This window comes from Neoarius graeffei, chromosome 14 (genome assembly GCF_027579695.1).
Source record: "Neoarius graeffei isolate fNeoGra1 chromosome 14, fNeoGra1.pri, whole genome shotgun sequence".
Lineage (NCBI taxonomy): Eukaryota > Metazoa > Chordata > Actinopteri > Siluriformes > Ariidae > Neoarius > Neoarius graeffei.
In genome coordinates, this window is record NC_083582.1 from 26,712,623 (window position 1) to 26,728,087 (window position 15,465).

General features: G+C 41.4%; 1 protein-coding gene across 1 annotated transcript in view; it reads right to left on the minus strand.

Moving 5' to 3' along the window:
• The window catches only part of LOC132897517 (outer dynein arm-docking complex subunit 2-like), a 68,372-nt gene extending 60,882 nt beyond the window's left edge, over positions 1–7,490 (minus strand). The window contains exons 1-2 of the mRNA XM_060938782.1: positions 7,368–7,490; positions 7,070–7,279 (exon numbers count right to left, since the gene is read on the minus strand). Of these exons, the coding sequence (XP_060794765.1) occupies positions 7,070–7,279; positions 7,368–7,475 (318 nt within the window). The 5' untranslated portion in view covers positions 7,476–7,490. The remainder of the gene's footprint in view (positions 1–7,069; positions 7,280–7,367) is intronic.
• Positions 7,491–15,465: the final 7,975 nt, after the last annotated feature.

A 15,465-nucleotide genomic window follows, 5' to 3' on the forward strand; every position in this document is an offset into this window, starting at 1 on the left:
AGCGAAAGTCCAAGCTTTATTGAGCTTATATACAATGGTGGAAATACAATGCGATTTTGACATATCTGAGCGAAATGTAAAAATCTTAATAAACTAAATGTGCTCATCCATGGGTATTTTCAGTTGTCGTGTTTGAAAACGTGATAAAGTAATAATCCACACTTACATGTGAGGTAAATACTGTGTATTCTAAGCAATCACCAACTATTTTCCAGTGAGAAATTTGCTCTTTATAATGAAAATAAAGCGTTTACTGTCAGCATGCAACACTTCCTGGTCTTCCCATTTTACAACACAGTGGAATGATCCGTTTCTATAAAGACATGTGACTGAAACACGACACGCACAAATGGACGTTTAAATCCTAATGTTGCTAGTTTGATGTTTTCACAGCAATATAAGAACACTGGTGGAGAAGACACACATTCATATGAAAACAAGCTAGTGATTTTGCTATAGCAACCATCAGCCATCTTGCATCGCTTCAGCACTTCTTCTGATTGCTGATTTGGATTTGGTTACCAGTTTGTGATGCACCCGCTCTCCCCTGTGTTTGCATCTGTAAGTGCCTGCACCCTGACACACTGGTTACTCATATACTGATTTCTGGCTTGTGGTTTGTAATAGCTAGTGTGTGTGTGTGTGGCCAGCACACAAGCACAGAGACAGCAACTATAATTAAAACAAAATATAATGTATACAGCAGTGACCTACATAGAGTATACACACTGTGTGTTTAGCTAACAGTTAATAACTGTAGCTACCATGTGCATTGTAGTAACACTAACACTATAAAAGGTCTAGTAGAAATCAAAAATAATCTGGAATATTAACATTTTCCTCAGATGTGTTAAATTAGCATGAAAAAGTCTGTATAAATACAATTACATTATAATTACACTCGGCACTGACTGCTAGTACAGTAACCTAAAGATTAAGGCGAATGCAGCTCAAGCACCCCGCTCACATCCACACACACAGAGCATGTAGCGTGCATGTGCTTGGGATGATTAATCACTGTAAACACCTGTTGCTGATCTGGAGCATGATCAGTGCGTGCATAAAGGGACGCTGGCTATACACACGGCATGAAGTGTTCACACTGTTTTGTGTATCTCTGTATCTATGTTCATGTTCACTCCTAGACATGTTTAAGTACTCTGTTTTTTGTTCTGTTTATGACTATGTTTCATTTTCGTTTGTTTCAGTTTGTTTCTCGGGCCTTGCCTCATGATTTTGTATATCGTGTGCCTGTAAAATAAAACTTCCCTGCACCTACATCTGTCTCTATGCCTCATTTCTTATTTCGCCAAATGATGGATGTAGTGGGAGGTTACAGGCGCGTTGTGCAATCCCACACCAAGACCGAGAAGGACCCCCATAAAATTTTTTGGGGGGGCTGAAACTCGGAAGGCCAAAAGGGCAGCTTCCAATCCACTGCTTGCTCCACTGCCTGGCTTTGAGGAGATCATTGCTCCGCCACCAGGCTTTGAAGATGTCGTTGCTCTATTGCCAGGCTTCAATGGGGATGAGCTCTTCGCCCCACTACTGGGCTTCAGGGAGGACGCTGTAACTCCAGTGCCCATGTCAAAATCCAAACCCATGTCCAAGTCCATACCCATGTTAATGCCAATGCCAAGATCCAAGCCCTTGTCCAAATCCATGCCAATGCCAAGATCCAAGCCCTTGTCCAAGTCCATACCCATGTTAATGCCAGTACCCATGCCTGTGTCCATGCCAAGGTCAGAGATCAAGCCTAAACTCCTGCCTGTGTCCATGCCCATACTTGAATTCATGCCGATGTCAGGGTCCATGCCTATGCTCAAGCCCAGAGTCATGCCTGAGTACATGCCCATGTTTGACTTCATGCCCATGCCAATGCCAGGGTCCATGCCCATGCTCAAGCCCAGAATCATGCCTGAATTCATATCTATGCCGAATCCTATCCATGCCTAGTCCAGAGTCCATGTCCAGGTTCATGCCTAGTCTGGAGCCTGAGTCCAAGTCAATGTGCATGCCTCTTCTGAAGCCCAAATCCATGTCCATGTCTAGTCCGGAGCTTGGATCCATGTCCATGCCCAGTCTGCAGCCCAAGTCCAGTCCGGAGCCTGAGTCCATATCCTGTCTGGAGCTCAAGTCCATGTCTAGTCCTGAGTCCAAATCTATGCCCAGTCCAGAGCCCGAGTTCAAGCCCAGTCCATGTCTATGCCTAAGCCCCCGAGTATCCTCATACCCCTGTTTAGGGCTCGACTGGAACCTAAACCTCCATCTGTGTCCTTGCCCCTGTTCAAGGCCTGACCCGAGCCCAAGCCCCTACCTAAGCCCAGGTTCCATTGTCACGTCTGTCCAGAGCCTGAGCGGAGCTCTGAGGATGGCAAGCCTTTTATCCCAAGGCCACCCAAGGAGGACTTTACCTCCCAGAGGGAGCTCTTTAGGGGGTTCTGTCACTCCTTCATGCACTCGAGCCTGGCGCAGCTTGAGCACCCTGCTCATGTTCACATGCACAGAGCATGTAGTGTGTGCGCCCTTGGGATGATTCATTGTTGCAAACACCTATTGCTGATTTGGAGCGCGAACAGCGCAAGGCAAGGCAAGTTTATTTATATAGCACATTTCATACACAGTGGCAGTTCAATGTGCTTTACAGAAGTAAAAGCAAAACAGTAAACAATAGAGAATAAAATTACATAAAATAAATGGGAAAAATATAATAAGAATTAAACAATAGTAGAAATAAAATAATAAAATGAAGTAGAAGTTCAAATAGGGGGAGAAAAAAAAAATTTCCAGGAAGATGGCCGGCCAAGACCCATTGTTGCGAAACTTCTCTGATACAAAGACAAAGAAGCCATCATGCAGAGAGCAAAGTACCTCAAAGGATTGAACATCTACATTAACAAAGTCTTTTCGGAAGCAGTACGCCAAAAGAGGAAAGAACTCCTACTGGAAATGCGGGCAGCAAGAGAGAGAGGAAACGTGGCATACTTACGGTACGATCGGCTGGTCGTGCACCCACCGAGAGACACACCAAGGAAGGATAACACATGAAGAAACCAGACTCGACTAAGTCATCGCCAGTAATCAAACCTCATGAACTCCACTACTGAACAACAGCCATCTCTACTTTCAAAAACAAGTAACAGTGACTTAAGTACTTTAGTTTTTAACCCCTTTGACTTAAATGAAAATGTTTGTGAATCACACTTTTCATTTCTCGACCCTGATTTAAATTTCTTTAATAACTACTATAATTCTTCTAAGAGCACTTCACAGTATTACAACACTGACTCATTCATCAATACATGTAAATCGAGAAAAAGCAATTCTCTCTCTATGTTTCATTTAAATGTAAGGAGCCTTCCGCGCCACTTCGAGGAGCTCAATGAATACCTATACTCTATAAAACATAGGTTCTCAGTAATTGCTCTCACAGAGTCTTGGCTAACTGAAAATATAGTCCACAATTATAAAAGCATTCATCACTGTAGGCTGAACAAGGTAGGTGGGGGGGGGGGTTCTGTATACATAAGAAATGATTTATCTTGTATAGAAAGAAATGACTTGGAATTTGAAATCGATGAATTGGGCACACAGTGTATTTTTGTTGAACTGTTTTCAAATGGTAATGAGGGGAAAAAAGTCGTCATTGGCTGCGTATATCGTCCTCTTAATACAGACATCCAACAGTTTAATAACCAATTGACAGAATGCCTGAATAACATCAACAAAGAAAAGAGTACTTGCTACATTCTTGGAGACTATAACATAGACTTATTTAAAATCTCACATTCCCCTACTAGTGATCACATTAATAACATTTTCTCTAACTCCTTTTTCCCTCTTGTATACAAGCCTACCAGGATTACCCTACACTCTGCTACCCTAATTGATAACATATACACAAACACACTTAACATCGACTACACGGCTGGGATTATGGTAACAGACATATTGGATCACTTTCCGATATTTCTTATATCTGATTTAGTGGAACCAACTAGGAAGACAGACAAAATATCTTACCATCTCATTAACATGACAAACATCCAGAAATTTACAGAATCCCTATCAGGTATAGTTTGGGACAACATACTTAGCGAGGCGGACACAGAGAAAGCTTACAATCAGTTTCTTGAAACATACGGATCTTTATCTGAAAAATGTTTTCCTAAGAAAAGCGCAAAAATTTTCAACCATTCTCGGAAAAAAACTTAGTTAAGTAGTGGACTATTAAAGTCAATACGCAGAAAAAACAAACTTTATGCTAAGTACGTCAAGAACCCTACACCCCTTAACCACAGTGTTTACAAAAAGTACTGAAATCAGCTAAATCATCTCCTTAGAACTACAAAGAAAGAATATTATCACAGAAAGTTTACTGAAGCCACTTCCAATATAAAACAAACATTGAGAATGATAAATGACATCTTAAATCGTGATAAAATGAAAACACCCGGTCCAAACAAAATTCAAATTGGAAGTAAAACTATTGAAAATAAAGAACTATGTGATGAATTCAATGATTTTTTTTGGTCAATATTGGGCCTTCATTAGAAAGCAAAATACAAAAAGGACCACAGGACCCTCTGAACTACATTACCTTACAAGTAGAATCTAATTTATCGACCTTTATACCACCAACTAATGCTGAAATCACAGACATCGTCAAAAACCTAAAAGATTCAGCTGCTGGGCATGGTGAAATAAGCGCTAAAGTTCTAAAACTTTCCCTGCCCTATATCATTGCCCCTCTTACACACATTCTTACTCTTTCCTTGCAAAATGGAGTTGTTCCTCACTCACTAAAAGTTGCAAAGGTTACTCCCATCTTTAAAAGTAGTGATCCACTTAATATCAACAATTATCGACCCATATCTGTCCTCCCCTGTATATCTAAAGTTCTTGAAAAACTAATATATAACCATCTTCTGAAACATTTAGATCATAATAACATCCTATACAAACACCAATATGGCTTCAGAAAGGGCTATTCCACCTCTATGGCACTGATTCAGTTAATGGACAAAATGTCCTCAGCTATAAACAACAGAGTACACCATAGGGATTTTTCTCGATTTATCTAAAGCATTCGACACAGTAAATCATTCTATTCTACTAAGCAAACTAAAACGATATGGCATAAGTGACTCTGCATTAAATTGGTTCTCTTCTTATCTGTCTGACAGACAACAATGTGTAACAATCAACAACACTAAATCTACACTTAAAACAGTACAATGCGGAGTACCACAGGGATCAATTTTAGGACCTTTACTATTTCTAATTTACATCAATGACCTTGCACAAGCTTCCACAATCATCTTCTTTATCTTATTTGCAGATGACTCCAATCTTTTCCTTTCGCACTCAAATTTTAATACTTTAATAAAATTAGCTAATCAAGAATTAGAAAAAGTTTTTATCTGGTTCGAGGTTAACAAATTATCTATCAATACCAAAAAAAACATACTTCCTTATTTTCTGTATTAAAAATAAAACCTACAATAGAAATACTGCAAAAATCTTACTAAAAAGTATGTCCCTTTCTCAAGAGTGTCAAGCTAAATTCTTAGGCGTAATAATAGATGAAAAACTGACCTGGAAACCACATATAGCCATGTTATGTAAAAAAAATATCTAAAACTATCGGACTTATGGGAAAAATCAAACATCTTCTTACTCAACAAACCATTATCACCATATATAATAGCTTAATATACCCATATCTGACCTATGGAAATATTGTTTGGGGATGTGCCTACAAGACTACACTACAGCCCCTAATACTACTCCAAAAAAGATTTGTTCGTATGGCCAGTGGATCCAGTTTTTATGCCCATTCTTTACCTCTATTTACGAAGCTTAAGATTTTAAATATTTTTGATATCAATAGACTTTGTGTCTATGTGTCAGCCCTGTGATGACCTGGCGACTTGTCCAGGGTGTACCCCGCCATTCGCCCGTAGTCAGATTGGGATAGGCTCCAGCTTGCCTGCGACCCTGTAGAAGGATAAAGCGGCTAGAGATAATGAGATGAGATGAGATCAATAGACTTCAGTTAAATATCTTCACTTTCCAATTTCTTAGAAATTCTCTTCCAGACACGTTTGATAGTTTTCTAAATCTTAATTCCCAATTTCATGCTTATCAAACTCGACAAAGCGACCAACTACATATCCCCCTAGTGCGAACATCCCTAGGCCAAAAGAGTGTACAATACAAATGTGTAATTGAATGGAATAACCTCGCCCTCCACCTTAAAAGTTTTACATCCATGATTAGTTTTAAACATAATCTCAAAAAACCACCTATTTTCATTCCCCAGCCACACTTGACCTTTATCTTTAATTAAAGTTCAGTCTTGAATCAAATTGTAAAATATTACACTACACCATGCACCAGGCTTCTGTTATTAGTACAATATTTTTTCACCATTTGAAATCAATTAATTATACTTTTTTTTATTTTATGTATAGATCCTAGGTTACATTTTATTCATTTCTTATTTTCACTCATTAATTTATATTTTGTTATCTGCAATTGATATTTTGTTTATATATGTTATTTCAGTTATGATATCAGTTATAGTTTAATGTATAATTTCATGTTATCAACATCATATTATTATTGTTATCATTATTTGTTATTATTTGTTATTATTTACTATTGTTAATATTGTTATTCTCTAATTTGTTATATTTGTATTAATTACTTGTTAATTTAAATGGGGGAAGACTTAGAACAAAGCCATCGAGGCTTTTCTTCTTCCCCCAGCAAGTTTTCTGTTTTTGTTCCATTTATGGTTTTTTTTGTAAATTTCTTTTATCATGTGCAAATAAATAAAATAAAAAAATCAAATAAACACGCGTGTTAAGCTGAGGGGCGACCCAACATTTGATCTTTTTTGCCTGAAGAGCCTGACCTTTAATGTAAGCGGGGTGGTTAGTGTGTGCAGAAACAGGTGCGTGAATTCTATACCATTGTAGTGTGTGTGTGTGTGTGTGTGTGTGTGCGGGCGCGATGTTTATTTATGCACCCCTCACTGTCGCCCTATTGGGTTGCCACTCACCAGTCTTTGGATGCCACCGTACTGCCTCACAGTCCGGCGTGCTCGTCTGAACTTGGCTACATTAGCGATGGTTTCAGCTGCCAGGCTTTTCAGTTGTTTATCAGGAGAGTCCAGGATGGACACCATGCTCTGCAGTCCCCTTAAATCAGCAATGGCTTGTCTGATCTGAGAGTTGCAACTGATTTCCTTCAGGATCTTCAGGGAACCGATCTGAGACATAAGAAAGGTCACACTGAGCAGAACGAGTCATCATTAAAACTAAACTCTCTGGTGCTTTTTATTCCCTATAAAAACCCACTTTACACTTGACCTCGTCGGTGTCCAGCAGATTGAGGAGGATCTCCAGCCCCCCCAGGTCTCTGATGACCAGCTGACACACCTCCTGAGCCAGGTTACAGTCTCGCATTAAGCACAGAGCAAGCACTGTGACTGTCTGATTACCTTCCTGTACACACACACACACACACACACACACACACACACACACACACAAAAACAGAATTAATAAATATTAAATAATAAGAAAGAAAGAAATGGATATAGAGAAAAAGAGAAAAAAGGGTGTGTATGAAACTGTGTATGAAGGCACATGCACACATGTCCTCACACACACCTTCAAAAGTGTGTGTGTGTGTGTGTGTGTGTGTGTGTGTGTGTGTGTGTGTGTGTGTGAAGGCATGTGTGCAATTAGTAAGCAGTGACTCAAAATCATGAAACTTTTGCTGTAATAAACAAACAGTTTTGTTGTTTATTTGGGCCTGTTTCTGACCCTTGCTTCAGCCAGCTGTGTTGTGCAGGAGAAAAGCAGACAGATGTGCTGAGCTGGAACATCTGCACATTTCACACGAGTAGCTCTCAGTCAGACCCAAGCTGGATACAGTGTACAGTGTGGACTGAGCTTTTAGAATATCAGCAACATAAGTGGAGTTTTGAAATGTGACTCTACAATCCTCTCATTAAATCCACTGGTGAGTAAACAATCACTCTGTCTCTCTCTCTCTCTCTCTCTCTCTCTCTTTCTCTCTGACTCTCTCCATCTGTCTGTCTCCCTCCCCTTCTATCCGTTGTTCCCTCTCTCTCCTAATGATGGACTGATAAAGCAGAGCATGGAAGACACACACAACAGGAGACAAATGAGCTCCATCCCACACTGAATCAGCAAGCCAAGGGACGGACACACACACACACACGAAGAAAAGGAAAAAAGGACAAAAAGGAACATCTTGGTGAAATGAGATAATGGTAGGTTAGAAGCAGAAGAAGGTGTGCAGAGATAAGTGAGGAGTGGAGGTATAATAAGAGACAGTGAGACAGTGGCGTAGCCAGGATTTTTTACATGGGGTGGCCAAAGGGGCGCCAAGGATATACAAGGGGTGGCCATGCTGTGACTAAATGGGGGGGTTCCGGGGGTCCTCCCCCAGGAAATTTTGAATTAGCTAGATTTGATTTCCTGTATTCTGATGTATCTGGTGGCATATTTGGTGCCTAACTCATGAACAAAACCTATGTGAGCCAAGAGGTCAGAAATTAATGTATTAATTTATTTATATAACATAAAGCATCTGCAAAACAAAGAAACCATCCAACTTGTTTGCTCTAGTTAAGCATCAGGATTTTAATGATCACTACTAAAATGCAAAAGTAAAAAATAAAAGATCACCTGTCCCAGGCACCTGGGAAGTAGTAAGGATATTAGTCAGGCTTGAAAAAAGAGTGCTTTGCTCAGGAAAAGGAAAATACTTGGATACTTAACTCATACATACAACATATGTAAACACTTACAACATGTTGTGATATTGTCCATTGTAAGTACTGTACAAACTAAATGTGTTGAGTTACAAAATGTGTTTGTTTGTGTGCGTGTGTGAGTGAGTGAAAGTGTTACACTGATGTAACACATGACATAGATGAGGTGTAGTGCATGAGTAGTGTGTGTGTGAGAGAGAGAGGGGGAAAGTATGTGCACTGCATGTAGATATAGATGAGCTGTAGTATGAATTGTGTGTGTGTGAAGATATGTTAAATGTAAATACAAAAATGAAGTGCATAAGTTGTGTGTGTGTGTGAGAGAGAGTGTATGTTCAGAGTGCATGAGTGTTGTGTGTGTTATATGTGAATATAGAAATGTAGTGCATGGGTGGTGTGTGGGTGAGTGTGTGTTCAGAGTGCATGAGTGGTGTGTGTTGAGAGTGCACGAGTGTTGTGTATACCAGTGAGTATGTTACATGTAAATATAGAAATGTAGTGCATCATGCATGAGTGGTGTGTGTGTGTGTAAGAGAGGGTGTGTGTTGAGAGTGCATGAGTTGTATCTTATAGTGAGTGAGAGAAAGACATAGTGTGTGTTGAGAATGAAGTAGTTAGTTAGTTAGTTAGTTAGTTAGTTAGTTAGTTAGTTAGTTAGTTAGTTAGTTAGTTAGTTGACTTTATTAGTACCCAAAGGTAGATTTGGTTTGCAGTCAAGTGATCTCTGCTCATACAAAACACCCAAACATCTTGGACACACATAACATACAAACATTCCACACTAAACACAAGACATAACATACAAGCATTTCAAACTGTATGTGTTCATATATGAGTGAGAGAGAGAGAGAGAGAGTTAAGACAGTGCATGAGTGTTACATTTAAATATAAAAATTTAGTGCATGAGTTGTGTGTCTGTGTTGAGAGTGTACGAATGTTACATGTAAATATAGAAATGTAGTGCACAAATTGTGTGCGTGTGTGTGAGAGTGAGATAGACAGTGTGTTAAGAGAGTGCATAAGTGTTGTGTATGAGTGAGTGTGTTACACGTAAATATAGAAATGTGGTGCATGAGAGGGGTAGGGGGAGAGTGTGTGTTGAGAGAATGCATGAGTGTTGTGTATGTATGAGTGTGACAATTATTAATCAATGTGTACTCCCACCAGTAACACACAACATCTCTATATTTTCATGTAACAAACATTAACTTTAAAAGTTGTATTCCGTGGTTAGAGTGAGCAAAGTGATTCACAGACAGCTAACTTGCCGATGTAATTTTCTCTTTTGGGTCGTACAATCGAAAACCACCAACGTTTTGTTTTCTATCTATCTAGTATCTATCTATATGTGCACACAGCACAAATCCCACTGTAGCCGGATATCTATAAAGACGCATATTTATCTATACGGTTGCATTTACATGTAAACGAAGGTTTCAGTCACTGAAAACGGATACTTTCGAAAACCACGGGCAAAGTGGAGACTTCTGGAAACTCGGGAGATTTCTGGAAACTCTGAATTGTCTGAGGACAGAATTGTAACTGTATGTCTACAAAGTGAGAAAACTTGAAGAGAGTATAAGAGATGAATAACTTACATCCCAAATTAATCGCATGTTCACGTAGTTCGTAGGTTGTTGTGTTATCGGACTAGAGCATGACTATCTGATACTACCTGCTGCTTGAACGCGCGAAATGTTTATGTGCTATGGTAATATGCATCCCTGCAGAAACCAAATAGGCGGAAGAAAAATCCAGCAGGCGGAACTAACATTTCGTGGGACATATCGGTTTTATAAATTTTATTGTCCGGCCCTGGGGTGGCCACGCCCCCCCCCCGGCCACCACTTAGCTCCGCCCCTGCAGTGAGATGAGAGGAGCTGATATGTTGAGATGTGCTTACTGTAATGGAAGGACATAGGGAGAGAAATAAAACGGAGAGAGAGAGAGAGAGAGAGAAAGATGGAGCATGTGTTGTCCATATTATGATCCTGGAGTAAATGTGAACCAGTAGTAGCAGTGAATCCGCTGTGCCATTCTCTCCTTCTTCAGTGTTCACATCACAAACTTCTAACTAGACAGGGACACTCTAACGAGTGCAAACCCCGCCTTTTCCCTATTAAAATACATTGGGCGAAAATTTCGAAGTTCTGCCATGACCTTGACCTTTGACCTCCAAAATTTAATGGTTTCCTTCCTGGGTGATTGGCAACACATGTACAAAATTTGGTCCAAATCGATCCATTGGTTCTTGAGATATCTTGCAGACACACAGACAGACAGACAGACAGACAGACAGACAGACAGACAGATACACACACACACAGACTGACGCAGGTGAAAATAATAACCCCTCCGACTACTGTCGGCGGGGTTCAAAATAGTGCTCGGTTTACAGCCAATACTGCCAGCTTGTACTTGATGGACAGTGTGGGGTGGGAGGGTATTCTAGGTTCTAAAAGCAAAATTCATATTTTAAATGTATTTGAATGATATTTACAAAAAAAACCCAGCATAATCAACATACTCAAATTGTCTCACAAATCTCAAAATCACCTTCACATTGTCACTTCAAAATCTTGTCTCAAATCATCTCACAATTGAAATTGTCTCAAAATCACCTAACCAGTTTTAACCCCTTGGCTGCCACACATAGTTAATTGTAATGTGTGGGTATATAGGGCAAAAATAGGTCAAAATTGGGATATTTTGATAATCTTTCTCTAACTTGTTCAGAACTTTATATTTTTAATATTTGTATAGAAAAATCACAAAAAAACAGTTGTAGAGTGAATATAACTTTAGTAATCAAAAACAACCAAAAAAAAAAAAAAACCAAGACAACGGGTCTTGTCAATGAGAACCTGTCCATAAACATGAATTACTAGTACTTGAAAACATAATGTACACCAAGTAACTGGGTACCATTTTTATGATGGCCTTTGGTATGACCTGACCGTGAACAGAACTCACGATTGAGAGACAGACACACTAACCACTAGGCCAACTCATAGTAATATGCCACTGTGAACTAAAAGTAATGTGCCATGTAAGGTACATAAAAGGAAGTGTTTATGACGAGTAGCATACGTCATAAGGCACAGCGGTAAAATATTTCATGATGTACGTGACTTGTCCAAGGGCATTGAAGGGGTTAAATTGCTGAAAATAATCTCAAGTTTGTCTTAAAATAACCTCACTCATCAAAATAATTTCAGCATGGCCTCAAAGAACCTCAAAACCATTTCAGCAGTCTCAAAATCGCCCCAATACAATCTCAATACAGTCTCAAATCACATCAATACAGTCTCAAATCCCTTCAGTCACAAATCGCCTCAATATTGCCTCAATACAGTCAACAGTCCCAAAATTGCCTCAATACAGATCAATATAGTCTCAATATTGCCTCAATATAGTCTCAAATCACCTTTTTCAAATATCGCCTCAATACAGTCTCAAGATCACCTCACATTCATTGTGAGGTGAACAGTTAGAAAGTGAAAGTCAGTGAGAGAGTGAGAGAGACAGACAGACAGGAATCAGGCATGGCATGTATAAAGATGGAGATGAATCAGGCTGATCAGTCTATTCCCTCTATCTTTATCTTTATTCTATAATTGTAATGACAGTGTGAGGGTAAAGGCGAAAAAGAAAGACAAAAAGGAACATGAGAGGCAGAGCTAAAGATTCAGAAGAAGAAAAAGAAAGAAGAGAAAGCTGCTCTTGGCATTTAAAGCGAGCTGACGGTGACACAGCACTTGCATTAAAGCTTGCTTATGATGGTGATTTAGAGAAGAGCTCATTATTTATCCTCAATTATACAGCTTCCAACTCTCCTGTGTGAGATAAAAGCTCCTGTATACACAGAGAGAGAGAGAGAGAGAGAGAGAGAGAGAGAATGAAAAGAAGAGAGCAACAGAGAGAGAGAGAGAGAGAGAAATCGAAACCAGACCAGAGAGACAGAGTAGATAGAGCTGATCCAAAACAGCAGCATCCATGTGGTTTTACTAACATATCTTGCTCGACAAACAGCACAGATGAAATTTCAGTCCTCTCTGACCCACGGTGCAAACAGGCCTACTCTAAAGTTTACTCTAAAGTTCTACTTTTCACATAACTGCTTGGTGGCTTCTCTGGCTAATCACCTGTTTATGAGCAGATTATAACCACAAGTGTATTTATACTGAGATCACAGGACACTTTTAATCACACACAGGCTTATTAAACACTCTGTTCAACTAATTACGGTATATGACGTCTACACTGCAAAAAATAAAACTCTTAGGAAGTTTATTTGTCTATTTTCAAGTCAAAACATCGAGCCTATTAGGACTGGGACTGTTTTGGCCTCTAGAGGCCGCTGTTATTTCCTTTTCTGGTCATGTTTGTTTTGGCCTCCAGAGGTCACCACTGTGTTCTGTGTTTTGTTTTTGTCTTATTGCCTGTTTCCTGCCCTGCCCTGTCCTTAATTAGTTTGTGTATTTATACCCCTGAGTTCAGTCCTCTTGTCACGGAGTCTTTGTGCTGTTATGTTTAGCTCCAGTTTCCTCTGTACCATGTTCCTTGTCTTTTTGGTTTTGCACTTTGCTTTTCTTTTTGGACCTAGTATTTACTGTGTTTTTGGATCTTCTGAGCGTTGGTATTTTTGCCTTTTCTTTTCTGTTTTTTTGGCTTTTGTTTTGTACTTTGGTTATTTCTTATTTTTCCCTTCATCTTCTGAGTTTTTTGGATGATACTTGTTGGACTGTAAATATTGTAAAAAAACCTTTTTGATACTTTTCTACTTCCGCCTCACGCCTCTGCACTTGAGTCATCCCCCTGGTGGCCTAGTGGGGGTTTGCTGGATTATCACACCAGCGAACCAGGTTCGAATCCCAGCAAAACCCTAACAGAAAGACTCTGTCATGACTGACTCAGCAGAGGCTGCTTCAACTGTCTACCCGGCCAACCTTCAGGGAATTATGGCAGCTCCGACACGCTTCAGAACGCTCATGGACGTACGCTCACCAGCCAACGTGAGGCCCTTGCTCGCCACGAGGAACTGCTCCAGCAAATTGGGAAAACCATGGCACAGCTGACACCTCTGCCTGCATCTCCTCATCCTGATCTGGCTCCTGCTCCTGCTCCAGTGCCTCCCGCCACGCTGTCTCCTTCACCTCGCGAACCCAGCCTTCCTGCACCACAGAGGTATGACGGCAAGCACGGTGAGTGCCGGGAGTTCCTTACCCAGTGCCAACTCACCTTTGAGCTCCAGCCTACCACCTACACTACGGATCGCTGCAAGATTGCCTTTGTGATAACCTTGTTAGCTGGTAAGGCACGAGGCCATCTGGCAAAGACAGGGACCCGAGTGTTCTGACTTCAAGCTATTTACGGAGGAGATGCTTCAGGTCTTCGATCAGGCAGACATCAGTAAAGATGCAGCCAGGAAGCTCGTGTCTGTCCGACAGGAGGGAAGCGTTGCAGACTACGCCATCTCGTTCCGGACCCTCGCAGCAGTAAGTGGATGGAACGAGACTGCCCTGGTGTCAGCCTTCCATCATGGTCTGTCTGACCCCATCAAAGATGGTCTGGCTTCTATCAGATGCCCAAGTGACCTCGAAACTCTGATCTCACATTCTACTCGCCTTGACAACAGGATGAGAGAATGCCGCCAAGTCCTGAGCCTCCCCGGCCTCCCTGCCTCTACCTGGAGCCCGTCTACCTCTTCCAGTGACTGTCCAGAGCCCATGCAAGTTGGCCGTACTCGTCTCTCCATAGCCTAGAGGGAGCGCAGAAGGAGGGACAAGTGCTGCATCTACTGTGGCAAGCCTGATCACTTCCGAGCATCATGTCCCGAGCACTTGGGAAAAGGACCGCCCTGTCCAGCCGAGGGAGGGTTGTGACGGGGCCTACCCTCTCTCCCGGACTCCCTGGCCAAGGAATCTACATCCCGGTCTCCATCTCCTGGGGTGAGTCCATCCACTCTTGTCAAGCCTTGTTAGACTCAGGGGCGGCTGGAAACTTTATGGATATCAACTTCGCCCAAAGCATCAATGTCCTGACTGCGCCTCTTGAAGTCCCACTGTCTGTGTCTGCCCTCGATGGCCAAGCGTTAGGTGATGGAAGAGTCACCCAAGTTAGTTCTCCAGTCTTCCTCCAGTCTCAAGGTCACAAGGAAGAAATATCCCTGCACCTGATTCCTTCACCTGAGTTCCCAGTTATTCTAGGTCTTCCTTGGCTTACCCGCCACAACCCTCGTATAGACTGGGTCACTAGCCAGGTTGTGGAGTGGGGTCCTGCTTGCTATGCCTCTTGTCTGCTCTCTAGCTCTCCTGTGTCTCCTGCCGAGCCCCCTGATCTCACCGAGTTATCTCAAGTTCCCACAGAGTACTGGGATCTCAAGGAAGTTTTCAGTAAGAGCAGGGCCGCCGTTCTCCCTCCGCACCGTGCCTATGACTGTGCCATCAACTTGCTCCCTGGGACTACCCCTCCTCGTGGCAGACTGTTTTCCCTCTCTCAGCCAGAACGCAAGGCCATGGAGGAGTACATCAAGGAGGCCTTGGCCTCTGGGTTCATTCGACCCTCCACCTCACCCGCTGGTGCCGGCTTCTTCTTTGTCGGCAAGAAGGATGGGGGGCTCCAGCCATGTATTGATTATAGGGGCCTGA